Below are 25,077 nucleotides of genomic sequence, written 5' to 3'. Positions count from 1 at the left end.
GTTGGCAGATTGAAACCAGCATTTCTATGTGTGATGAAGCCACAAAACATGTGATTTAGAGGTTAGCCAAATTGGACTCTACCACTGCTTTCAATTAGCCCTAAATACCCTCTCGCTCCTCGCTATGTTCTGTATGAAAACGTCTCTTACATGCTCCTGGATGCTGAGATAGATAGTGTCTAAGCTGTTACCCAAATCTCCTGGGTTATTGCTGAATTCTGGTCTGTCTGTGCTCATTTGCAGCAGCTGGGACTGATCCAGAGACCTCAGTGAAATCATCCACTGGAAGGAACTTTTGAGGATTAGTAAGACTTTTTCCCGTCTGTGATGTCAATGCACAAAAATCTGTCAGCTCGATTGTTTTGCGGGAGAGCCTTGCCATGTGAGGTGTTGAGGCTCATTCGATTCAGCAAGCTGGTGCCCGTGTTTGCCGGGATGACACCATTTCCTTGTTAAGGAGAAACACGGAGAAAATTGGTAGCAACCTGAAATCAGCACCTGATATCGCTGCTGACTGCCTGCTGGCCTCGGCCAGAGGAAGTGCTGCAGTTTGGATGAATTTCCAAAATTTCTTGAGGACTAGGAAAGGCAGTGTAACAACACCCTCCATCCGGAGCTGGCAGACTGGGCTCTGCCTTCCCGGTGGTAGTCACGACATAGCTGCTATCGGGGCTGTTGTGAGAAACTGCAGGTTCCTCTCTCTTGCAGAGGCAGAGCGATGCTGGGTTCCGGAGGGTTACTCCCCCGGCGGGGAGCTTGACTGTGCACATTCCTCCGCTCCCAGCTCATTGTGGGACACTGTTATTTCGGCAGGTTTTGTAATCGGGACTGGCAGGCACCCAGGAGTCGAAGTCCAGGCACATCCCGGTTCTCCTGAGCGAGCAGCTATGAAATCTGCTGCCGTGGCGTTGCCCTTGCCATGGGAAGGGGTCTCCGCAGGGTCTCTGAACCGCCACGGCACCCAGTGCTCGCTCCAGCCGAGCATCCAGCCCCATGGCTCCCTGTCCCGGGCTCCCCATGGCTCCCTGTCCCAGGCTGCCCATGGCCCTTGCCCAGCCCTCCATCCACACCTGCCCGGCGGTAAGCAGGTTTTCCAAGCGAAGCTGCCAGCTTGTATTACTCCTTGTCCCTGGCCACAACCATAGCTGACTTCACTATCGTATTGCAAAGGACTCTGAGAAATATCAAGTTATTGGTGTAACATTTCATTACCGGTCTTTTGACCTCTACAAGTCTGCGTCGTTTCTTGGGCTGCAGTGGAGCTGGGGGCGGACGCTTGTGGCCACTCTCACGAGGGCAACCAGCAGCCTCGGGGATTTTTTTTTTGGGTTTTTTTTTTTTTTGACAACAGCAATTTGTAACTTTAGGCTTGCAGGAGGAGGCTGGGCTCCCGGTCTGGATATGGAGCCAGGCTCACGTTGCCGCAGCTCCCAGGCCGCTCCCAGGGAGCACCAGCCAGGTGGCCACTTTGCTGCCCAGTCGAGTGGAAAATTGCAAATGCTTCAAATAGCGCTTGGTGTTATTTTATTCATAAAGAAAACACAATTTGACACAGATGAGTGCTGCGCTGACCTCCGCCTGTCTTTATCGCCAAAGCCGCTCCCCTCCCAAATCCTGGTGGTGGGGCTGGCCCTCCCGCGGCCATGAAAGCTGGCAAATGGAGTCCGATTTCACAGACTGCCCAGAAAAAAGGTGCAAAAAAAGCTAAAGCAGGGAAGCAGCAGCATGGGAAGGGGAGCTCACTGGAGCCGCCAGCCCCGGGGGAGAGACCCCCGCTGAAGCTGAGCAAAAGCTGCTGCCCCGCGGCTGGGGAGGTGGAGTGCCACGCACCAGAGCTCAGCCGAAAATTTCCTGCAGATTAATGAGAGCAATCAGTGACAGGGCCCAGCCCCGCGGCAGCCGGCGCGCGGGGCTCATTTGTCAGCATTCAAACTGACTGTGAAGCCCAACGTCCCGCTGCGAAGGGCACGGGGAGGCTCTCGGCAGCTCCCCGGCACAAACCGGAGCAGCGTATCCATCCATCAGCGTGGTGCCGATGGACCTGCTGTTCTCTCTCTCGGTCCTAAGGAAATCCTTGCCTGCAGTTCAGTGCTTCTTAATCTGGTCCCTTGCAACGTGCAGAGCACCTAACGCCGCTGCATGCCAGGACAAAGCCGAATTCTCGCCCTGCTGTCTGTTGGCAATACCTGCATCGCCCACCTCAATGTTGTTAGCAGCAGTTAAGCTGTTGCTATGGATAAACCATTTTTTACCGGTCTCAGGAGCTCATTTTTGCCCTGTGCTGGAGGTGTGGTGCCACTGATCATGTGAAAGACTGCTCCGCTGTTTCTGGGGATGCTGCTGAGTGCACGGGAAGAGCATCAGTCACTGGCACAAAAGGGCTCCAGCAGTTTTGGAACAAATTGCTGTCATGCTGCAGAGGGACCATTAAGACACTCTGAAATGCCTTGAAGAATTACATTTTTCAAAAACGGAGGCTTATGCCACGTGAATAATAGGGACAATATTTATTTCTGGCACTGTGCCATGCTGTCCTAGAGCCACCAGGCTGCAGTGGCATCATTGCTCCGTCTCACAACTAGGGACTATATGTTAGGGGACACGGATAGTTCTGCCATCAGAAAGCTGCTCTTCTGGCACCACCTTGTTGAGCTCTTTGCCTGGCCAGGGTCACTAGAATTGGGTCACTAGAATTCACTAAGCTTGGAAAAATGGGTTTTGGGAAAAAAAAAAAGGGCAGAAATGCCCAGACGGTGCTGGTAGCAGGCTGGGAAGGCAGAGAGGGGTCATCTGTTCCCCAAGGGCAGCTGGGTCCTATGTGGGGGGACCCCAAAGGGAAGGGGCCAAAAGAGAGGAGGTTTGGCTGTTATCTGCGACGAGATGCCACCCGCCAGGCTGCTCGCGACCACGGGCTGCAAATGGAGGGGGCAGGGGAGGAAGGGGCGAAGCATCCCTGTTATTGCAGGGCTCATGAGGAGGCAGCAGGTGCCACCCAAACAAGCTCCCCAGGAGCAGAGCGAAGCAGCGAAGCCTTTAATTGCTTTAATCCGTTTTCATTTGAGGACCGCTGAGCCATCCCAGACCTGGCAGCTGCTGCATTTCCCATGCAGTGATCTTCCCGGTCTCCCCACGAGCGCACCGTGAACCTCCCTTCAGTCTGACCCCTCTTCTATGGCTCCCTTGCAGCCAGGGATGCTGCAGGCAGCATTGGCCAGTGCTGGCCTCTGCCCTTCCCTGGAGGGGCTGGTGGCACTGGTGGCTCCTCTGCATCCTGCCCAGCACCTTCAACCATGGATCAAACCCCCGTATCTCAGTTTCTCACGTGCAGACCGGTGAGACGTGCTCATTGCCTTACTGGCAGGGGGGGCTGCATGTCCTGCACTTGTGTGCGCACCCCCGCGCCACGTCAGGGCAAAGGCAGCAGTCTCGAGAGCGGGTATGGGTATCGGGGCGGCTGGTCTTGCACCGTGATGAAGGCTGCGGCACACGGGCCGCTGATCCCACACAGCTGCAGAAGCAGCAGTGCAGGTTGGGGGTGGCAGAACCTTAAACTGGAGCAGCTGCGCCCAAATTAGTTCCCTGCCTGCACTGAACCCTTATAAGCCCTCACAGGACCAAAATGTCAGCCTCTCTGGAGGCAGGGACTGGGTTACGTTGGTTTACCTGTGCTGTCTGGGTACTTGGGATGAAGAGGTAAGAAATAAAGCTGTGATCCCTTTCCAGGAGCTAGAGCAACCCACTGTAATGAATGAGTTTGGCTTCTGAGGGCTGGGATGCTACAGCGTTTTATCTTACTTTCTTTGAAAGCTACAAAAGCCTGGAGCAGTGTTTCTGCTTAATTGGAGTCCCCATATGTCACCACCTGTGGGAATTTAAAGGGTTGAAGAAGAGAAAGGCAAGAAGAGGAGAAGGCGAGAAGAGAAAGGCGAGAAGAGGTAGGATAAACCCACCTTAGAGGGCTTCTGTGGAGGTTTTGGGACCTGCCCTGGTCCAGCTCTCCCGCTCTGGGCTGCGCTGTGTCGGACAGATGGCACAGCTTACAGGTGTTTGCCGTCTCATGAGCCTGAACAGTTATTTGCTGGCTGTATGCTATTTTTGCCCAGAAATGGGCTTTTCATCAATGATCTCTCTACCCTCATGAGGCACTTGGGACTTTTCTGGTATGCAAAGTCGTCAGCTCTCGTTCCTGTCGCTCTGAACCAAGGCTTGTTGCAGGCAACAGCTCTCCCTGAGCGGTGCCATGCTCCAGGACACTGAAACGCTGTGATTCCCAGTTGCCATCTGATTTTTGGATTTGATCCCGGGGCCGGTGCCACCAGACAACTGGTGACTGTCGGTGGGGCTTGTTCTGCTCGTGAGCCTTGGCACCCGCAGTCCCTCTTTGCTGAAAGCGAAGTGGCAGCCTGGGCCCTTGAGGGGGATGGCTGCTGGTCCAGCGTCAGAGCAGGCAGGTCCCTCGGGGGGCTCTTGTGCTGCCCGGGCACAGGGATGCTTTGAAAGAGCTGGCAGGGACACCGGCTACCGGCTTTCTGAAATAGCTGTCAGGGAGAGCCAGGAAAATCCCGCTGTGCCTGCCGGTCTGTGGACACGATGGGACAGCAGTGTCCCAGCCCACTGCCGCCCCTGTAATGTCCCCTCTCGTGTGAGAGAGGCTGCTGGGCCACGGAGCCCCTCCTGCGTGTCCCAAGCTGCTGTGTTTCATGCTTCTTTGTCTTTCTGTGGTCGGTCTCTTCCATCCCTTCTGGGAGCAATTTAGGCCTTATTCCTCATCTAGTTTTTGAAGCGGTTTCAATTCCAGCTGCTGCCCATGCCGGTAGCCGAAGGGAAGATGCTGGTGACGACAGGTCCTGGGGCTGCCTCCTTTGGCCTCGTGTGATCGGTGCTGGTCCCTTCGTGGCAGTTTCTTCCCTGTGCTCCCCTGCACTGGCAGGAAACAGCCCTTTTCTTTCTCATTATAAACCTTTCCGCTGCCAGCCAGAGACACAGCTCCTCTTGTTTGCCTTACTCCTGTGCTTTCCAAATCAAGGGCCCGGGGTTTTTGTAGTCGGGATAAGAGTTTCTAAGTTCTTGAATGGCAACAACCAGCTTTTTGGTCAATCTGGATCTTTCATTTAATAATATACACTTTTAAAACTTTCCCTTTAAATGTTGCCTTGGCTTCTTGGAGCTCTGCTCCCCGTTGGACCGCGATTTTTGCAGCCGGTCAAGAAAAGTGCCGGTGCTGAGCGGGGCGGATGCTGCTGTAGCTGGAGTTACCCTGCACGTGTGCACCCGGCGCTGGGGTGATGCCAAGCGGGATAGGTGTGTGCAGAGCTGAACTGTTCGGGTTAGTCCCACGGGAGGGATGTCTGCTTTCGGGTGTTCCCCTGTTGGGGGTGGTGGTCTGGGGAAGGGAGTCCCTTGCTCGGCATTAAGCGGCGCTGTGAAAATGTGACTGCTGCTTGCTCCACCCTTCAGGATGGGTGGAAAACCCTGAAAATCACAACTTTTATCTCTTATTCTCTCCCTGCCCTGTGACAGCAGCAGACAGATGCCTTTTGAAGACATGGACCGTTCTCCTGGCAGACAATAAGACTGACAGATGCTTAGTAGGAACATGACCCCGCTATTACGCACAGCCGAGCTCCTGGAAGGGCAGCAGCACTTATTTACCTGTTTGAGAGCCTGCTCCTGCTAACGAGGGGCAGAGTGAGAGAATTATTTCCCCCCTCCCACCCTTTTGCAGAGGAATTTTTTTAGGGTTTGCTTTTTATTCTGGAACTGAAGTGTTGATTTTTGTAGCCTTCACCTCCCTGATTGTGTGAATAACGTGTGATCGCTGGTGAGGAAACTTCATGAAGTGCGGTTAAATGTGTTGGTGGCAGCTTGGCAGGAGCCACAGTTGGTCTGAAATGGGGCTCTGCTCTGGGTCAGGCATGCTGGGGCGGCCGAGGGACACAGCCATGTCCTGGGCCACCTTCTTTGTGCCCTGAAGAGAAGGGTGGGTGAAAGACCAGCGAGGGTGTCCCGTGTGGGCTGGGACACAGGCAAAAGCACTTCTCTGGCCTGGCTGTGGGGAATCCCTCACCAGTGGGATGAGTCGTGTTCGTGGGGAAATCCCACCCGTAGCTCCCAGAAATGCTGGTCCCGTCCCTCTGCAATGCTCAGACGGAGGAGTTTTAAAGGATGCTCTCAAAGCCCCTGTTTTCAGCATCGGCGGCCGGGTACTGTGTGTTGCCTGAACAAGCGGAGCCTCTCTCCCCGGCCCTGGCGTGCTGCCTCTTGTTGTTTTAAACCAGCGGCAGAGCAAAGCTCCCCGCTCGGCGGCAAGGCTAATCCCGGCTCATCTGACATTAGTGTAAACTGACACTCTTGGGAATTTGGGGACAGAAAACTTTCCCTGGGGAAACGGCTGCTATGCAAACCCTGCCTTGAGAAACTGGGGGGAAAAAAGCAGCGGAGAGGGGCAGGTGCCTGGAAACAACCCCCCCTCTGCTGCCCGGGGGTCCCGGACTGTCTTCCCGGGCACCCTGGGGAGCTGCTGCTGGGGAGGCTGCGCTTGCGGGATTATTTGAGGGTGGTTTTCCGTGGTGAGAGGGATGTTAGTGGCATTCCTGTGCCCAGTGGAGCTGGTGCTCTACAGAGCAGAGGAATCGGCAGGGAATCGGCCCTGGCTCCGCAGCATCCCTGAACCGGCCCCTGTGGAGTCGTTGCCTTGCAGCCAAGGGTACCCCAGCAGGGGACTATGTCCTGCTGGAGCCCCGTTGTTGGCTTGGACTCACGGGACAGTGGTGATACCAGAACAGGTTTTTTGGGAGCAGATGCAGCCTTTGAAAGTAGAAATGTCCTTGGAGCTACGCTGGCAGCTTTTCCGGTCCCTTTTGTTGTGGAGCTGGGGATTGCCTTGCACTCCACAATCCACTACTGTAATCCCCTTGGAGTGCTGCTCTGGTCTGAGCTTAAAAGGGGTGCAGCTGAGACTGCTAATGCAGGCAGTGCTGGCGAGGGGTGCCGAACCTTCCTCCTGCTCCGTGCTTCCGAGCGGGTCCCCTCAGGGATGTAGCTGGTGGGTGGTGTCATGCCTGGCAGAGCCCCTGACCTGCCCTGTGCGGGGCTGTTCTACAAGGGCGGGGGGAAGGAGAAGTTTCCTGCCCATCACCGGGACCCAGCCTGGTCCTCTGGGAGGGCTGGGACCCACTGTTTGTGCCCGCCCTGGAAATACAGATGTCTTTTTTCCATCCCCCACCAGCTTCGGCCTAAGGGTAATGCACCGACCCAGGAGCTGCCAGTCAGACGTCCCTGCTCGGTGCCAGCTGGGTGGTGGCACAGGCTTTTTTCAACCCGGGCAACGTTTGGGAGGCTGAAACGGGAGTGAAATCGCTGACCTTTTGGTGCCCATGAAAGTAAAACTGTCTCGGAGCTTTTTGGGGCTGCCAACGAGCGGAGGGTGAGCTGGCGTGACGGGAGACCCCGAGCTCCCGGGAGCCTTTCAAAGCCAGGCCATTCAGTGCCGGGCTGTGGTGGGATCGTGGTGTTTCGGGAAGAGGAAGCAATGGGGAAAGCTGTCTAAAAGCTGCCCAGTCTGGGGGTTGGGAGGCCGGTGGAGATCGCTTTGAATGCAGCGGGGCTGGACGGGGTGGCGCTGAGCCAAGCCTGACCTAACCAGCTTATTCCCCTGCTTTCGGTAATGCCCGTACAAATGCGCTGAGGCCTGAAGGTCGCGGCCGCGTGAGCAAAGGTCTGGGGATTAGCTGTGGGCAGAGCGCGGCTCCTCCCAGGTCTGCTGCCGTAGCCCTGAGCCCCGGGAACCACCGTGTGCTGGAGCCAGCGCGGCATTGGCACCTCGGACGGGTGAGGAGAAACAGGGGGCTGGCTGTGAGCATCACCTCCTGTACCTGCTGCTTCTCTGAGGTCCAGGAAAATAGTGGAATGTTTGCTTGTCCCACATCAGCACTGATTTTCGTCCCGGGTGTTGGTAACGCTGGCCAGTGGGTTGCTTTTATGCCTGTCTCCCCTGCAACTCTGTCTGGCTCCAGTTTTGGTGGAAAGCCCAGCAGGTTTGAAAACTTCTGCAAGGCACCTGCTATGGATGTGTGCACACCTCTGAAGGTCACAGACCCTGCCCGGCTGAGCATGCAGGGTCCCACCTGGGGCAAAGGGTCACTGCTGTCCCCGTTGCAATAGAAGTCACTGACCTAGTGTGGTACGCGAGTGCGTTTCTCTTAGCGGTGGGGGACAAGCTACATAAGTCTAATACCAGACCAGGGCATCACAACTGAATGTCGATGATGCGCGTCTAGGCGCCGACATCGTCAGGCATCACTGCAAAATGACATCTAACAGCATCCTCAGCACAACCTCTCTAGCCGCCTCCGCTCGGCTCTGACTCCGTAAAGCCCCATTTCCTTTCGGAGCTGTTTGACCGCTGTCCCCGGGGAATCTGTGGGAGAGGGAGATGCGCGTGGGTGCTGTGGGACCTGCCCCGGCTCCTCCCCATCGTGGCAGGGAGCTGGCAGCAATTCACAGGCTGAGAAATACTTGGGGCTCGGTCTGCACCGTATCTGTGGGAGACAGTCCCCGGGCTGCCGGAGGCGCTCGGGGCAAGCCTGATGTTTCTCCCCAGAAAGCCAGACTCTGCCTGTCCTAACGCAATGCTCTGATCCCCTCGTCCCTGTCCTGAAATCCCCCGCAGGCCCCGATGCTGAGCCCATCAGGTGGAATTACTTAATCCAGCCCTGACAAGGGGCGCCCGCACCCAGGAGTGGCTCCCTCCCCGCTAATCCCTGGCTGCCATCAGCCGCCTCAGAACGCGCGGGGCAAAACAAGCAACATGTGAGCGGACGGTGCCTTCTCCATCATCCCGCCACCGCTTCAGCAGCCCCCAATAAAACTGCCCCGTTACCTTTTTCCCGTGAGCCGCCCCCATGGTCCGACGTGCCGGCTGTGCCCTGCTCACCCGGGGCGTGGGACCGGCCGGTTCCCTGTGGTCACCAGCCCCGTTATTCCCGGGGGGATGAGCGGCCGTGCAGCTCCCAGCCCCTTGGCGGCCGCTGCAGGGAGACGTGGGTGAAATCCAGCCTGTCTGCAGCAGGGTCGGGCGGGAAAGCTTGCTTTTCCTCCCTTCTCCTAGCACGTGGAGAACTCATTTTCTTCGTGCACCTAACGGCTGGCTCGCGCCCAGGCTCTGCCCGGGCACAAAGGCAGCTTTCATACTGCGGATGCCCAGTTTCTAAGCCAGGATCCGTATTTTGAGAGGCTGTGGGAGATTACAATAATTGCACTTGACAGGGCAAGATGTCACAGGACGCGGATTCGCCCGGCTGCAGGGCCCCGGCACCCGTCGGTCTTTGCCTGTGGCATCCTTCCTTGCTGCTGCTTTGCTGAAATAAACCCCTACCCCCCAAATAAGTCAGGATTATCCCTCTGCTACCCGCCTGCAGCCTGGCTCTTGGCTCCTGTGGCAGCACTGGGTTTTGCAAACTTTGCTCCCGCAAACGCCCCGGGCTGCCCGTTTGCTGCCGGAGCCCACCGTGGCCCCTGGGGAGCCCAGGTTACCCGGAGCTGTGTCCTGGGGGGGCCGGGCAGCTCAGGGCTTGTGTTCACTGAAGTCTCTGGGGGACGCGGCACTGTGAAAGCCAGCCAGGTAGGTGCCTGTCTCTGCAGTGATGCAGCTTTTAAAATGCCAAGGTACTAAAGAAAAAATTAATTTGGGGATCGCTGTCCCCGCACCCACCGCTCTTTTCAGATCTTTTTTAAAAAAAAACGAGCAAGTTAAATTTGACTCCTGAAGTCATATTTATGCCCCCGCCTCCCAGATTCTGGACTTTTGAAAAGCTCCGATTTATTTATTGGGACACAGCGACTTCGGCAGGAATGGCTCTTCAAAACACTGGCTGTTGATTAAGGTCCCTGCACAGGAGTTGCACTTTCAGCTCTCCCTATTTCTTGGAAATAGCGATGTACCTTAGTAACTGCTCCGTGATGGATTCAGAGCTCATTTCAACCGTCTGTAGCATGCTGAAACGTAAGTTTCCTTTGTTTTGGCTTTAAACCAGCTTTCTGATGTGCATTGCAAAGGGCGAGGAAGAGTTTCCTGCGGCTGAAAGGGGCTGGTTGTTTTCTGGGCTGCAGCCGATGCCGGGTGCTGGTTCACCCCATGCAGCCGCCTTTACAGCTCTTAGGCTGTTTTCGGTTTGGCTTGCGAGCGAATCTAGATCCTTTGAGGGGGCTTAAAATAGTTGGCATATTTATGCTGGCAGCGCGGCGGGGCTGTGTGATGTGAGGGCTGTTGTGTCTGTTGCGTTGTGTTATTTCTCGCTGCTGCCGCGGGTAGGGATGATTCAGCGCCGGGGATTAACCGCTGCTGTTGCAGCAGATTTAGGGTTTAATTTATGGCAGAGGCTTCCTTCGGTGCGGTCAGGTGCACGTTAAGAGCGCAGGAGGATAAGCTGGGATAAAATACGACAGCTATCAGGGAATTCCTCTCTGATGGCTCTTTTGGAGTTTTGTTTCAGTTTTGCCTTTGGAAGTTCTTATAGGTGTTACACAATTTATTTTTTGATTTTTTTTTTTTTTTTTTCCTTGTTTAGGTTGCCTCGCTGGTTTTGGATGGTGGTGTGCTGGGTTTTGGATCCAGGGTTTTGGATCCAGCGTTTCATCCTAAGGCGGCTGGCGCGGGACAGGCCGTGTCTCTTCCTGGCCTTATTCTGCCAGTGCTCCTCACTTCTTCTGCTCCCCTGGGGTGACCCGAGGGCTCAGATAACCCGCGTGAGCCGCCTGTTAGAAGCTGTGCTGGGGCGAACCCTGCAGAGGCAGAAAAGGCTGTGCCAGGATTGTCTCGTTACCCTGCACGGCTCCAAGTGCTCCAGCAGAAATGCTCCACCCTCACGTTCTGCAAAACTGCTGGTCTGCTTTAAAGAACGGGGAAAACCCAGATACAATCAGAGGAAATCAAAGTCTGTGTATGATGCAAATTTATCCGTGACCATGACAACAGATAAGCCCGGGCCATTGCAGCTTATGAGACCTCAGCGGTGCTGGCACTCGGGGAGGCTTTGGGCACAGATGGTGCTTGGCTGAAGGCACCCAGACACGAACGGGGGGCAGATGCTCCCCCAGGACCTCCTCGGCGTTGGGCAGCAGCATGGGAACCACGCTGGAAGGGAGGGCTGCGGGGCTTTGCCGGCTTGCATTTGGGCAGGGATCTCTCCTCTCCCGGCGGTGTTGGCCGGCCCTGGGTCGGGGTGCAAGCTCCCGGAGCAAAGCGGGCGTGTGGGTGCCCACAGTGAGGTGCCAGCCCGGGTGTGTTGTATCCCTCCAGACCAATGCTGGCTCCGGCTCTCCTGGTAAAAGGCTCCCACCTATTGGTTATGCTGCACAACTTCAGCTGCCTGAGGAACTTGCACATCCCTCCCTCCCTCTTTGAGGGCAATGTCAGGTTGGCACGTCCCTGGCGTTACCCTGACCTTTGATGCGGATGTGCCGTGTAGGATTTAGCTTGGATTTAATCCAGGATTGATGCAACCAGTTGGGGAAATGCTTAGGTCTGCAAATATTAACCTACTTTGCTGCAAGCCATCCCTGTGCCCTTCTGGCCTATTGCAGCTGTAGGAGACAGCGTGGTAGGAATTTGGTAGGAGCTCCAGGGGGAAACCACCCAAGTCTGAGCATCCCCAGGGATGAGTTTGCCCTGTGCCATGTGGGGAGGGGGAGCACCCGTGTGCAGCGCCGTGGGATGGGTGATGGTGATGCCTGGCTGGGGGCAGAAGACGTGGCATGCTGTTCCTGCAGGGAAAAGCATGGTTTATGCTTGAAAATGGAAGCGAGAAGGCAGTGTTTTATAATTAGATATCTTATTTAAGAAATCTGAAAAACCTTCTTACAAAGTTTTTTGTTTAAGGACAGAAACATTGAATAACCTAAATTGACACATAAATGAGGACAGCTCGTCTGAAATGCGGCTGGGCATTTGTTCAGGCTCTGCAGGCTCTTGTACAGCTCTTCTCCAAGTCCTGCGCAGCCCCTGCTCGGAAACAGCGGGTCCCTGGGAGCAGGCAGCCACCGTTGGGCCGTGTGACCGGGCGGTGGCAGGGCCTGGGGTCGGTGCGGTGGGGCTGGTGTCCCTGCGAGACTGGTGGCAACTGCCCTCCGTGGCAGGCTGGGGCTGGATGCTAATGCATCTTCTTGGGGGTACAGCCCTCCATCTCCAGCATCTCAGGCCAGCCCTCATATTTATTTGTTTTCCGATCGTTTTTGATGTGCTGCAGGAAAAAAAGAGAGAGAGAGAGAGGGGAAAAAAATGAATGAGGAGGTTGGTGGCGCAGCACAAGTTTGCATCGTGGCAAAACTTGCAGCTTGGCTTGACGTGGGGGATAACACCGCTGGCCCACATCTTCTGCAGAGAGGTAGGTGAGATGTGGCTCAGGAGGTGCTATGAAGAGGATGGGAGCCTGCAGAGCTGGTGGCAGGGGAGGGCCATGTACCTCTTCAAAGGGGCTCTTGTTCTTCATCCCCTTGGCTCCCAAGAAGATCCAGTTGTCCCGGAAGCCCAGCTGCTTCACATGGTTGCTGCCCAGCTCCACAAAAAGTGCCCGTACTTTGTCATTCATCCTGAAAGAGGGTGAGAGGGTGTTAGTGTGGTGCCAGGTGAGTGTCCTCTCCCGTCCCCTCTCTGCTGCTGGCAGCAGCACCTCCAGCTCCCCACAGCTGCGGGTTTTTGAGGAGCCAGGTGTTGCTCCCAGGGCCAAACTCACTTGGTGGCAGGGTCATCGTAGCTGGCTGTCAGCACGATGGTGCCGGCCTTGATCTCTTGGAGGAAGGCATCCAGTTTGTTAACGTCTGGGAGAGAAGAGCATTAGGGAAAGAAAAAGGGATTTAGCAGGGGCTGCTGCATGGCAGCTGGGGGAGAACCTCCCCTGGGTGGGTGGGAAGTATCTTGGCTGTGCCAGTGCTAGCTGGGATTTGGTGTCGTGAGTCTGGGGAAGGATGGTCTCCCAGATGTGGCATTCCCCGTCTTGTGCTCCCACATGGGTTCTCCTGCAGCGCCCGGGGCTGCCGCTTTCCTCCTGCCGGTACAACTGTAGGGGGGAATTTGCATCTAAAGTTTGCTCACTCCCTGTGAGATCTCGTTACCTGAATTCGATCCCAACACAAGAAATGAACCCCCTCGGCCGCAGAGCTGCCTGCCCTGCTGTCATGCCTTCCACTGTGTAGTGGGAATTATTCCTCATCCCACATCCCTGGGATGCTCGAGTCGAACGCCCCATCTAGTGGCACAGGAGCCGACTGCTGTCTCCTTCCCAGTGCCTCTCCCACCGCGCGTCTCGCTCACAAACTCAGCCTGAAACCTCCTGATGTTGGTGTTCCTCCTTAAAACTCCGGCGTTACTAAGCATAGGTTGCAAAACCAAAAAGCAGAAAGTGGATGGATCCCTGGGGAAGGCTCAAACAGCAAAGGGTAAATCAAAAGCACCGCAGTGGTGTCTTTAGCATGTGGTTTTGAGGAGTCCTGCCATAACTCTGGGGAGTTTGGTAACAGCTTTGCAACAGTGGTGGGATTACAGCATCCTGCAGGTCAGTGCCAGCCGGGCTGTGAGCGGGTGCTGCCCCGGCTCAGGGCATCTTGCTGTTAGGAAGATTTGTTTTTTTGAAGCTGGCAGCACAGGGATGTGGTCTTTGCTGTCACCAGGCTCTGCTCCCTGTGCCCAGCCTGGCTGGGGCTGGGGGCCACATCTCCCCTGCCGTGCCCTGAGCTCATCATTTATCCTCCTGTGAAAGCCAGGGAAACAAGCTGCTGCTCGGATAACACCAGCATTCAAAAACCGAGTTGAAAGTTGCAAAATCTCAGGATTAGTGTAACTACCTGATCTCAGAAAGTAACCTCTCTCAGGTCTCAAGTGCCCTGGTTTATTCAGTTTAGTGGAATTATGTTTTGCAGGCTATTCCATGCACGTAAAAGGAGCGAGAAGCCAACCTTGGATGTGGATGCGTTAGGAGGACTCCGAATTCAACGGCCTCAGGGAAAGCCGAGCTTTTACCACCTGAGCTGGCAATCCTGATCAAAGTCCACTAGACTTTATCTTAAATACACGCCAGAGGAATAGCCTAAGTGGCCGTCAGCCCGCAGTGCCGGTGTGAGCCCTGGCTGGGAGCCCCTGAGCAGCAAAGCGACCGCACTTACCTCCGGAGTACATGTCGAATGTGCCCGTTTTCAGGAGCTTCCCGTCTGTTCCTGAAAGGTTAAAATTCAAGACAGAGCACAGTGAGTTTGCACTGGGGTGGCTCTAGGCTTTGCCTGGCCACCGGCTTGGGGTTCCTGCTGCAAAAGGCTTTGCTCTTCCCTCAGTCTGTCATATTTGCTGCGATGGCAAACGCGTTGCTTGGTGGAGTTCACGGAGCCATCGCGCACGACCCAGGTGGGTTTGTTCCCATCTCCCTGGCAGTGCTTGCAACCATCATTGTGGCTGTGCACCCCGTGGGACACCTGACTGATGTGTTTTTGGCTTAGCCACGGTGCCTGGGACAGGGTCCCCAGTGGCCTGTTCCCTCCCTGGGGAACCAGGGAGCAGGGAGGGGGACCCCGGGCATGGGGAGAGGGGGGTTAGTGCCCCCTGACTCACCGTTCACCAGCGCGATGTTCAGGCCTCTGCCAATGTTGTTTTTCACGCTGCTCATGAGGCTGGAAAGGAAAGCAGAGAGCACCAGTAAGTGCAGGGATGCCCTGGAGGTGCTGGCGCCAGCGAAACTGTGATGGGGCAAAGCAGCCGCAGACAGCAAAATATCCCCGTAAGCGGCAGCAAAGAAAACGATTTCCAAATTTTTTTTTTTTTTTAACCACAAACGCGCTGTGATGGCCATCAATGTGCTTGGCGGGGGCCAAACGTGCCCTGTTCAAGCCCAGGCCATCCCTGCCCTGTGCTGCTCACATCCTGTCGTCGAAGCAGATGGAGGGTCCCACCACGTTTGCAGCGCCGCTGATGATCTTGAAGGCAAAATAGTTTGGTGGGCAGCTCTTCTGGTTCCCGCACTTGTGCCGAGGTGGCTGCTGGCCTGCAAGGGAGGAGTGGAGCTGGAAGCCATGGCGTTGGCCCCAGGGGGGGACACCAGCTGTGTCCTCAAGGGGCTGAGCAGGGCTGTCACTGGGGCACATTGGGCCACTAAGGGGGCAACACCTGGACCAGCTTCTCGCATGAAGGAGACTTGTCCTGGGGCTGGGACAAGCTTCTTGTTTGAGGTTTATGGTGCCAAGACGTGGGGTGGGATGGGCTGGCCGGCGTGCCAGGTGCCACCCCGGGTGTGAGCAGCAGGACGGCACAGCTGATGCCATGGGGATTGCAGAGGGCTGTGTGCCAGGGAGCGTTCGGAGCTCATTCAAGGCCAGCTTCTTGCGACTTTTTCTGCCCAGAGCTTCCCTGTTCTTGGCCAGGGCAGGGACCTGTGTCACGCTGCCCAGACCAGGGCCTCTGACCCATGCCCTGCTGTAGTCTGTGGCCCAGGGGTGCCTCTGCTGGGGCAGGGGGATCGTGTGAGTGTTTGTGTGCTTGCAGAGCCCACCAAAGGCACTGCTGCTGTGTGCAATAATGGAGTTTTCCTGCGTTTGGGAGGGTGGGATTTTGCCTTGGGAAAGGGGCTCTCAAGGACAGCTATTGCTCTTCTGCCATTGCCCTCAGCCCCGGAGAGGTGTTGCATGATGGAGATGAAGACGAGAGCAGTACTCACTTCTGACCTTGTTGGTGACACCTGTGGGTACGAAGCAGGAGGGTTAGACACCCCGGAGAGCTGCTGGCTCTTCCCCAGTCCGTCCATCTGAAACCTCTCTCCATGGCTGTGAGCATCCCCAGAGCTACCTGCCCCAGTGCAGCTTCCCACTGCGCTGGGCCCTCCCTGCCCTGATGGTCACAGCTGCAGGCTACAGCCTTGGCCAGTGCAAATGTTCGTGGCAACTATATGCATCTGTGGGGTCTGGCTTGCAATGGGGCCACCCACACCCTCCCTCCGGACCCATCCGCACCCCCACCATCACCTCACCCAGCCAGCTCCGCAGGCTCATGACTTTCCCGCTGTGATCGAAGTATGCCTGCATGATGAACCATGTGCCCAGCAGCGTGATGAGCAGTACCAGGATCCGAATGATGCCTGTGAGGGGTGGGAGAGGAGCCAGGTGAGAGCAGCAGCAGCAGCAGCAGCGTGGGCCGGGGACTGGACCATCCGTCTGGCTTCTTGGGGACTTGGTCCGTGTGTCCCCAGGTTACCCAAGCACAGGGTGGCAGCCAGTGCTTGTGTGGCATGTTAACCCTCCTTCCTTCATCCTCTGCTAACCCTCCTTCCTTCATTCTCTGAAAGGACTCTGGATCTTTTAATCAATATCTCTAGGCGTGTGGAGATGTTCAGATAAGCATTGCCCTTCTACCGGGAGGCACTATTCATATTTCTCTCTGCATTAAAGTAAATCTGATAATTAGTTACAAAGCTATGTAAATCCAAATATTTCTTACATTCCCAGCGCTGGGAAGGCTGCTATCCCCCAATTAGTCACTAGCTACAGCTGAGCAGCTGCTAATACAAATGTGATTGGCATTTGGCTTTAAAGCAGCGCTCATCGGAGCAAAACGTTCCAGTCCTGCACGGAAAGAGAGTAGAAAAATATACTTCTATTGCAGCTGAATGGCTCTTATGGAACCAGGAACGTCTCAATAGCCATCTCTTCCCAGCCGCAGAGGGTTTCACTGGGAAAAATACAATAGGTTGAAATCTACGCAAATCTTTTAAAAACCTTATAGAAAGGCCCTTGCCCATGGCGCTGGCAGGGGAAGCTCAGGGTACCCTGGAAGAGAGCGGCAGAAAGAACTGTAGAAAAATGGACAAAGTAAATGTCTCCCTTCTTACCTGTCACCCGCATGGTGGTGGGGAGAGAGAGCCCAACCGAGGGGGTGGGACACAGTCACAAGTCACCCTGAGGACAAAGAAGGAAATACCATAAAGCCTACCTGCAACCCACCTAAGCCAGGCAGGTATTAGATGAAACAATAATTGCTATGTTTAGGCATATTCGCAATCACTAAGAGGTCACCAAACACGTATAGAGTCCTAACAGGCACATGTGCTTGGTGCCACCCTGGCGTTGAAGTCCTGGCTCCCGTATGGTGGAGCAGCCTGCCCCGATGAAGATTACTTCATTTTTAAGCCTCTGAACTCTTCACTGTGGCTGTCTGCTGCCCTGTGCCTTCCCGTTCCACATCCTTCTCTCAGTAACGCTTTTCTATTGCCGTGAGCTCAAGGAGCACATTTTCAATCATGGCTTTGCTGCATCTTATTCCGATTTCCTTCTGTGATTATGCAAAGCAGGTTTCAGATATTAGGAGCTGCAAAATGCCGTCTGAGGACAAGCTGCGATTTGGCCTGGCCCAGTCAGAGGAATCTGTGGGAACAAGCTTGTCCTCCTTAAAACCAGACAGGGAAGGGTGTCCCTGCCCAGGGCAGGGGGGCTGGAACTAGATGATCTTTTAATGTTCCAGCCCAACCCAAACCAGTCTATGATTCTACGATGATTTCCTACCCAAGCGAGTCTGTCTGCCCCCCTCCCTCCCACTGCCAGCCCTGATGGATGGGACAGGCGCCTCCCACCCCACGCACCGGGCTCCTGGGGGCTGGGGACCCACTCCTACCTGTGAAGTTTGGGGATGCAGCCGGGTGAACGTCCGTCCTGGAAACCACCCTGGAGTCCTAAGGCAAATTGTCACCTGTGAGACGTGTGCTCAGAGTTGAAGAGCCAAGTATTAACTAAAGCAGCCCTTTCGTGAGGCTCGGCATAGAAAAATTTGTAAAAAAGCTGTGCTGAGAGTTGCTTTTCCTCTTTGAAGGGTAAATAAGGAGCAATGGATTGTCACAGGGCTGGGCTGAAAGTTGATTTCAGGCTGCTGCGTCACGAGGAAGAAGAGAACTTTGCCTCCTGCCCAGCCCTGCTGCGGGTCCCTCCCAGGGCTTGACTTCAGGGAAAGTGCCCGTGGCCACGTGGTTGACCGTGGCCATGGAATGTCCTCCCTCGGGTGCCCTGGCATCTCCCGTGGTGGGATGTTCCTCCTTTTGCTTCCCCTGCACCCTGGGGTAAGTTGCAGCATCGCTGTATGAGGCTTTTAGGCAGCCTTAAAAACAAAGAGGAAACCAATCTGCGCTGCAGGAGGAAAGTTGCCACTTTCCTGCTTGGCCTCAGACCCTGGAGGGAGTTTGCAGCGGGCCAGGGTGGCCGGTGCCTGGCGGAGCGGCTGTCGGAAGCTGGAGCCCAACACTGCTCCCCACGAGGCCCCTCCACAGCGGCAAGGAGGAGCTGCCGAAGCCGCTCCGGCGGGAGCTAACGGCTTCCCATGGGAGCGTGGCCTCATGGCTTATCTGCATTTTAAAGGAAACCTTGGAAGGTATTTGTGTACCCTCCTGGATAACGGCAGTGTGGTTTTGATAGCGTATCAGCCCAGCGCACTTGCTTCCCAGCAGCATCTCTGTTCTCTCTGCAGCTGCTCCTCCCCGGGCTGAGTGGCCGTGAGCAGGGATCTGTCTCCGCAGGAGGCGGCACAGGGGTCTGCAGCCCCCGCAGCCCTCCCCTGTGCCACCTTGTCCTGGCCTATCCCAGCCCCCCGGCACGGTATCCCTGAAATGGGTTTTAACCTCATGTCAGAGCTGACGTGAAAAAGCCCATTTCACTGAGGCAGTGGAAGAGCCAGAGACCTGAAAATGGGCAGTTTAAAGGTTTTGGAGCACGGATACTGCCTGCGGCTGGATCTGGCAGGACAGCACCAGGCTCCTGCCTTTTGTTCCTTCCAGCATGAAGTTTTGCTTTTTAAACGCAAGGAGCCTGTCCCGCGGCTGGCTCCCCAGCCCAGTGCCTCACCTGGCGGTGCGGTGGGTGTGATGGGAGCAGCAGGGCAGTCCTTAAAATCCCCCTTGGCACGTCACAAAGTCTTCGAAACTGGTATCGGTTTGCTTTCGGAGCTTGTCGAGTTCCCCTTCAATTCCCCCGAGCAGAGCCTGGAGCTGGGCAGGGTTCAGACCTGGGCCGTGGTTTGGACACAGTGAGCGGAGCAGAACTCCCCTGGGTTTGCAAATCCGTCCCTGTTTGTCCCTGCCGCTGCGGGGGACACCGGCCTCACCAGGGCCCATCGCACAGTGCTCTCCTTTGCCAAATGTTTTTTTTTTTTTTTCCTATGCACATATTGATTTCATTGCAGAAGAAGAGAAATGGAAAAATAAAATGATAAACTTTACTGCTTTAGAGAGTAATTTAATTATTGGGCTATTTATCTTCACCTTAATCCCGGGTAAAATTTATTGGGCAAAGTCCCTGGATTGCGAAATTCCTGGAACCTAACTGTCTTACAAGAGGGTAGCTCTCTCCTGGGATTTTTATGATATTCTCTTTTAATCGTTCAGAATGATTTTTTTTTTGTTGGCCAAGACTGTGATGGAAAAAAAAGGCTGTATTCTGGCATCTGCCAGAGAGCGACAGGAGAGGCAGAAAGGAAGGAACTGTGGTGGGTGATAAACAGAGTTATTTGTCTAATAAACCTGAAACCTATTTGCTTAAAAACCGTTCCAGGAACAAAAAGGTTCTCAGACAAATACTGCTAAAGAGCTTCATGGCGTTGTAAGGCGAAACTCCGCCCCGAGCCCGCTCAGGACTGAAGCGCCGCTCGGCAGCGCTGAACTATGGCTGCCAAGAGGAAGCCCAGGCAGATCGCTGCCCTCCCAGGGAGGGTCCCTGGGATGCGGTGGGCAAATGTGCCTGTTTCCTTCCAGCACCAGAGGAAAACTTCACCTCTCTTCCCCAGAAACTTCTGGCACTGTTGGTTTTGGTTTGTTTTGGCTTTTTTCCTGCTTTCGAGCCCCACACATCTGTCTCTCTCCCAGCAGCAGGTCCCTGACCACGCTCGAGCCTTCATTTTGGTGCAGGGGTGGGGATGTGGCTCCAAAGAGGGCGGCTGCCAGATGTCACCCGTGCCCACACCCAGCGAGTCACTGCTCCAAAAATCCGGGGTTTTCTCTGAAACCGAATGCAGGGGTGCAGAATACGGGCCAGTGCAGGATGAGTTCACATCCCCTCTGTGTCCAGGGCTGGTCCCACCACAGGGGAATGGAGGATGCGATGATGCCATTTTTAGTCTTGAAAGGCGTCAATCCGACTGAGCTTTGCGGAGTTACTCAAGCAGAGAATGCTGTTTGCCAGAGGGCTTATAAATTCCTCAGCTCATAAAAATGCTTGGCCAGCTGCTGCACCCGCCAAAGGGCTGGAGAGGGCATCTTACGGTGAGCCCCCCCCCAGCACAAGTCAATCGTTAACTAGGGTGAGGCCTGATCCTGAAACGGAAGCCAACCAGGATGCAGGTGGTGGCAGATAGGGGCGCGGGGCTGGGGCCAGCTGCGGTGGCAGGACCGCAGCCAAGGTGGGACGGGACACCTGGAAGTGCCACTGGGGAAGCTGGGCCGTGGGGCCGGTGCAAAGGGCACGGGCTGGTTCCAAGGTGGGACGGGACACCTGGAAGCGCCAGCGGGGAAGCCGGGCCATGGGGCCGGTGCAGAGGGCACAGGCTGTTTTCAGTGGCTGCTGCGGGTGCATCCCTGCCCGCTGCCTGCCACGGGGCTGGCACGGCCCATGCGACACTTGGCTGCCAGAGGAGCGTCACCCATGCATGGCTGCCACCGATTCGGTCCCTTGTTCTTTTATTTGTTGTTGGCAGCCGCTTGTCCAGCTCTCTGTACATGTCACTGAGCCCAAAGGTAAATCACTGCCAGCTCCCCTCTCCCGTGAGGTTTCCCCCAAGCAGTGAATCGAGAGCTGTGGCAGCGGTGAGAGATGGAGGGGAGCGATCTCATCCCCGCTGGCGTGGGAATGGTGGCCAGCAGCTCGGTGGCCATCCCCCGTGCCGTGAATTGCAGGCTGTATCAAAGCCACCCGTGCCAAAAGCCCAGGGCAAAAGGAGGGACAGTCGGGCTGGCAGCAAGCTGGCTGCTGGGAAGAGGCTGAGGGCCCAGGGGCAAGCGTGGGCTGCGCAGTCGTCATTCCACTGGGCAGCCGCGGCAAAAGGCTCTGGTTTTTAGTGATTGCACAGACGGGAGGACCTGAAATGCAATTTTTTGGCAGCTAGCAAAGCCCTGGGTGCCAGCACCCTGAGGGCTCCCGGTCGGTGCCTGGGAGGTGTCCCGGCAGTCGGGGCTGTGCGCTGGAGCGCTGCATAGGGAACACCCTGCAAATCCATCCAAAGCCATGCTAGATACAGGGGTCTGACCTGGACCATGCATCACGCAGCTGATTCTACCACATATCCCACAACGGGTGGAAACATGGACTTAAACCTTGCTGTTAATACGGGTAATTCATTAATTCTATGAAACCTGCACAGCTGCACCCCGCAGAAAGGATGCCAGCGCATGGGGTCTCTCCTTCACCTGCACACTATGAGAGGGAGGAACAACTAAAACTCTGCCTGTGTTACCCTCTAAACTGCCAGCAAGTCAAAAGAAAAGCGCTGCAGAAGGGCATTATTCCTGCCGTGCTCTAGAAACCCCATTTCCGTGAGGCGGTGGGGACAGGACAAGCCTACCTACCTCTCAGCGTCCCGGGCACGCCGTCCCTCTCGGCAGGCTGCGTGGGTGTCGGGGCATCCCGGCGAACTGGTGCTCGGCGGTGTGGCTGCCCAGCCTGGCACAGCCTTTCATGACTCACGGCACCTCCCCAAAACTTATCTCGCTTCCCAGCACGGGGCTGGGCATCCCCGCGTGCCGCCCAAGCGGCACAGTGACCGGCAGCGGCTGGGAGCAGCTGTCCCACGGGAGGGGGGGAAAAAGGCATTGCTGTGGCTGTGAGCTCAGGCGTTTCCTTTGGAGGTTTTCCCTGCTGTGGCACTCGCTTTTTTTTTGCCATATCAGAAGAGGAAAACCTCTCCCGAGGTCCGGAGGCCCGAGCCCTCTGCACTCGCACGAAGCCAGCACACGGGCAGCGTGGCTGGCGGAGGGTGCTGCAACCCGAGCGGTTGGGCACGAAGCCAGGACTAGTGTCCCCTGGCATGGGGCAAATGCAGAATAACCCGATCGGGCGGGTTTTTCCCCCCCCGGGCTGTGCTGTACGTGTGCGGGCTGGCCCCGCGCGCCACTTGACTGCATCTCGTTCGCAGGAGGCTGGAGGTTCCCGTCTCAAATAAGCATTTCTTTATCCAGCAACAGTCCTGAACTCCAAAGGAGTCCTCAGTTAACTGTAGAGATATAGATTTAGGCCGTTTTCTTTTTAATCATTTATTGTTATTATTATGTTTCTGAAGGAAGAAATCGCTCCTTGGAGACTCCCGCTCCGCAGTTAGCGCCAGAGGTTCCATACATTTTCCAAAGCTGAACCTCCTTTACCTGGCAGCCGAGAACAAAAGCATTCCCACTCGTTTTTCCTTTTTCTTTTCCGCTCCCATCACTTAGGTGAACCAAATGGCTTCTCTTGGAGCTTTTAAAGCAATTTTCGGCCAAAAGCCATCAGAGGAGACTTGGGGCCATGTGGCGGAGGGCTGGAGCAGAGCCCCTATGGGACCGACACTGCTCCATGGGAATTAGTTTAATACCTGAGGGTGCTCTCTGTAGAAAACGCCGCACTGAGCTTTTCTTTGCCTCCCCCCGGTGCTGTTCCCGGGGTGCAGGACGCAGCCGGAGTGCTGGGAAATCGCAGCCTCCGAACCGAAACCTTCCAGACGGGGAGCAGGAAAGCAAACACAGGCCTAGACTTTGCGTTGGGATAATTATTGCCCTCGGAAGGAAATTTTAGTTGCGGTGAGAGTCAGGGCTTAAACAGCGCAGTCTAAATCAGAAACCTCCTCGCTCTCCGGGGAAATATCCTTCCTATTAGTTTGTTTAGCTGCCGGCAATAACTGGCTCGGCTCACTAACGAAGCGCCCCAAGCCCCGGCGTGCTGCAGCGCGTGTCTCTGCTCCGTCTCCCCACTTCCCCACAGCAAGGGGCTTGTAGCACCCTGGGGGAGGCCTGTTTTGTGATGAGTTTGTCCTCCCGCTTCAAGGGACCTGAGGTCCCCTGGGCCGTCTCCGGAGATGGAGACGTTGCTGCTGCTTTCAGAGGAAACAAGCAAAAAACCATCAGCGGGGCTGGGGAGCCGCATCATCCCAGTCAAGAAACCGTGCGTGAACAGCTTCTGCTCTCTGCAACTGCGCATTTCCCCGGCTGTTTTCCCTGGAAACACAGAGGAGGATGAGGAGCCGTGTGCTTTTCTTGTGGGACGTGGCTGCAGCAGAGCCCACGGGCTGGTGCTGGTGTGGGGAGCCCTCGTGTCCTGTCCCCGTGCCCTGGGGTAGCCCAGGTTTTTCCCATCCACTGTGGCACATGGCAGAAAGGTGCTTTTAAATCCCACACAACATTAGTGAATACATCAAATGCTGGGAACAGGGCGTCAGCTTGGGCTCGACTTGGCAAATAATTAACTTGTGCAGTGCAACGGAATTACATCAGTCTCATCCGCAGGCTCCCCCCGGGAGGCTTCTGCAGGATACTGAGAAAGAGAAATTAAGAAAAAAATAATAGATGTGATATCAAAAAGCTGCCAGGCTGGGGAATGAATAATCTGTGGTGCAAAGTCACTGCACGGCGACGAGCACCATGGTAGGAGCGGCGGGAGCGAGCTGGCGGGTGAGGAGCTGCTCTCCCTCCTGCTCCTCCTCCTCCTCCTCCTCTTCCTCCTCCTGCCTTGTGCCGGCGCTGGGTGCAGGGGCCCCTGCGGGACCTCAGTGGGTGGTGGGAGCGTTGGGGCACTGGTGGCTCCTGCCAAAAGCCCCAGTGGCTGCAGGACTGTCCCTCCCAGGAGCTCTTTCCTACGGGAGCTCAGCACCGGGAGGAGGATCCCCCCCAATGATCCCTTGTCCATGGGGCTCCACATTGCCCGCAGGGACACGCTGCTTTGCAGGGAGGTGATCACCAGGGCAAATTCATGGCAAATTCTCTTAGGAAAGGTTTGGCCACTGCCACTTCGCAAACTTTGTCCTGAGAAGTGCTGTGTCTGTGTGGTTTCAGGTTGTTCGTGCCGGGCTAAGCCACGTACGGCAGATGTTAAATGTAGCACCTTTAAAAGGAAACAGTCCTTTGCTTCTCTGTTTATCTAGCGTTAAACCCTACCTGCGTTTCCTGCACGCCATCTGCCACCTGGGAGAGGGCGAGGGCTCCCCCCGCATTCCACCTCCCCGCCTGCATCGCCGCGGGGGATTATTCACCCACCGCAGCCTGCTCCCGGTCTCACCTCTCCCACTTTTGCACAGGTTAACAAACAGCAGCATTTCATTGACCAGGGAGTGAATCACGCCGCCACACTGATAACCCATCCCGCAGGTCTCACCTGCATCCCGGTGACCGAGCACAGCCCGAGCATCGGGGTGAAACACCGGCGGGGTTCCCTTGTGCCGGATGGGCTGGAAGAAGAAATGCATGAGGACAAAGTTTGATAGGAGGGATGATAGCGCAATATTGGACAAAAAGGAGGTGAAAAGGCAGTTTGACAAGAGGGGAAGGGTGGTGCTTTGTTGGCAAGGGGGTTTGGTGTGCCAGGTCTCCCCCGGCAGCACGGCGGTGCCGGCTTTTGGGGGTGCTGTTGTGTAGCGCATCCACTGCACCCGCTGCAGCCCTGGCAGCGCAGCTCACTGACGCCGGCTTTGCCGCTAGGAGAGAAAAATAAATAAGGGAAATCATAACCGCTTTCACCATTAGAAATGAAATCAGCTCGTGCAGCGCTAAGCCCCCAGTCTGTGGGCCCGGCACAGCCAATCTGTTTTTATTGTTTTGCAGGACTCCTCTGCAACCGAACGATGACAAATACCAGGAATTAGCGGAGTGTAATTACTCCGTATTAGCTGAATTCACAGTATAGACACAGATCATAAACAGCCATTGATTATTCCTAATTTCCCATTTTTAGCATTCTGAATTGAGGCAATTATGCCTGTCCGAGGCAATTATCTTCTCTTTCAGCCCATCGGGTTCCCAGTCACTGCCCTTCCTTTAAGATACATTTTTACTGCTGAAAAAAAGGACATTTAACACAAATCCTTCCCTGCTTCTGCAACAAAATGTCGCCCCC

At 55.6% G+C, this 25,077-nt stretch overlaps 2 protein-coding genes across 4 annotated transcripts in view; both read right to left on the bottom strand.

The window, feature by feature from the left end:
- The window catches only part of FAM107A (family with sequence similarity 107 member A), a 32,567-nt gene extending 23,019 nt beyond the window's left edge, over positions 1-9,548 (bottom strand). Inside the window, exon 1 of the mRNA XM_063348482.1 lies at positions 8,882-9,548. Coding sequence (XP_063204552.1) covers positions 8,882-8,905 — 24 coding nt within the window. The 5' untranslated portion in view covers positions 8,906-9,548. The remainder of the gene's footprint in view (positions 1-8,881) is intronic.
- A 2,232-nt stretch (positions 9,549-11,780) lies between these two features.
- Positions 11,781-25,064, bottom strand: FAM3D (FAM3 metabolism regulating signaling molecule D). Of its 3 annotated transcripts, XM_063348481.1 has the most exons (12): positions 21,570-25,064; positions 18,859-19,018; positions 17,642-17,699; positions 16,863-16,929; positions 16,005-16,112; positions 15,696-15,716; positions 14,903-15,026; positions 14,597-14,655; positions 14,158-14,208; positions 12,732-12,816; positions 12,462-12,588; positions 11,781-12,239 (listed from the first exon to the last, which is right to left on the bottom strand). In XM_063348481.1, exons 4-12 carry the CDS (start codon positions 16,873-16,875, stop codon positions 12,150-12,152), a joined length of 678 nt encoding a protein of 225 aa, XP_063204551.1. In that variant the 5' UTR covers positions 16,876-16,929; positions 17,642-17,699; positions 18,859-19,018; positions 21,570-25,064; the 3' UTR covers positions 11,781-12,149. The 3 variants fall into 3 exon arrangements, with proteins under 3 accessions (XP_063204551.1, XP_063204550.1, XP_063204549.1); XM_063348480.1 differs by lacking the exon at positions 21,570-25,064 and having other exon boundaries at positions 18,859-20,192; XM_063348479.1 differs by lacking the exons at positions 18,859-19,018; positions 21,570-25,064 and having other exon boundaries at positions 17,642-18,848.
- Positions 25,065-25,077: the final 13 nt, after the last annotated feature.

This window comes from Chroicocephalus ridibundus, chromosome 10 (genome assembly GCF_963924245.1).
Source record: "Chroicocephalus ridibundus chromosome 10, bChrRid1.1, whole genome shotgun sequence".
In the NCBI taxonomy this organism is placed as follows: Eukaryota; Metazoa; Chordata; class Aves; order Charadriiformes; family Laridae; genus Chroicocephalus; species Chroicocephalus ridibundus.
The sequence above is the reverse complement of the archived record's forward strand: the minus strand, read 5'-3'. Positions and strand labels throughout refer to the sequence as shown.

Coding starts and splice junctions, on each gene's coding strand:
- FAM3D (XM_063348481.1), bottom strand. Junction 15,717..16,004: donor GAGCCTGCGGAGCTGGCTGG/GTGAGGTGATGG, acceptor TCGTACCCACAG/GTGTCACCAACAAGGTCAGA. Junction 12,589..12,731: donor TACGATGACCCTGCCACCAA/GTGAGTTTGGCC, acceptor ACCCTCTTTCAG/GATGAATGACAAAGTACGGG.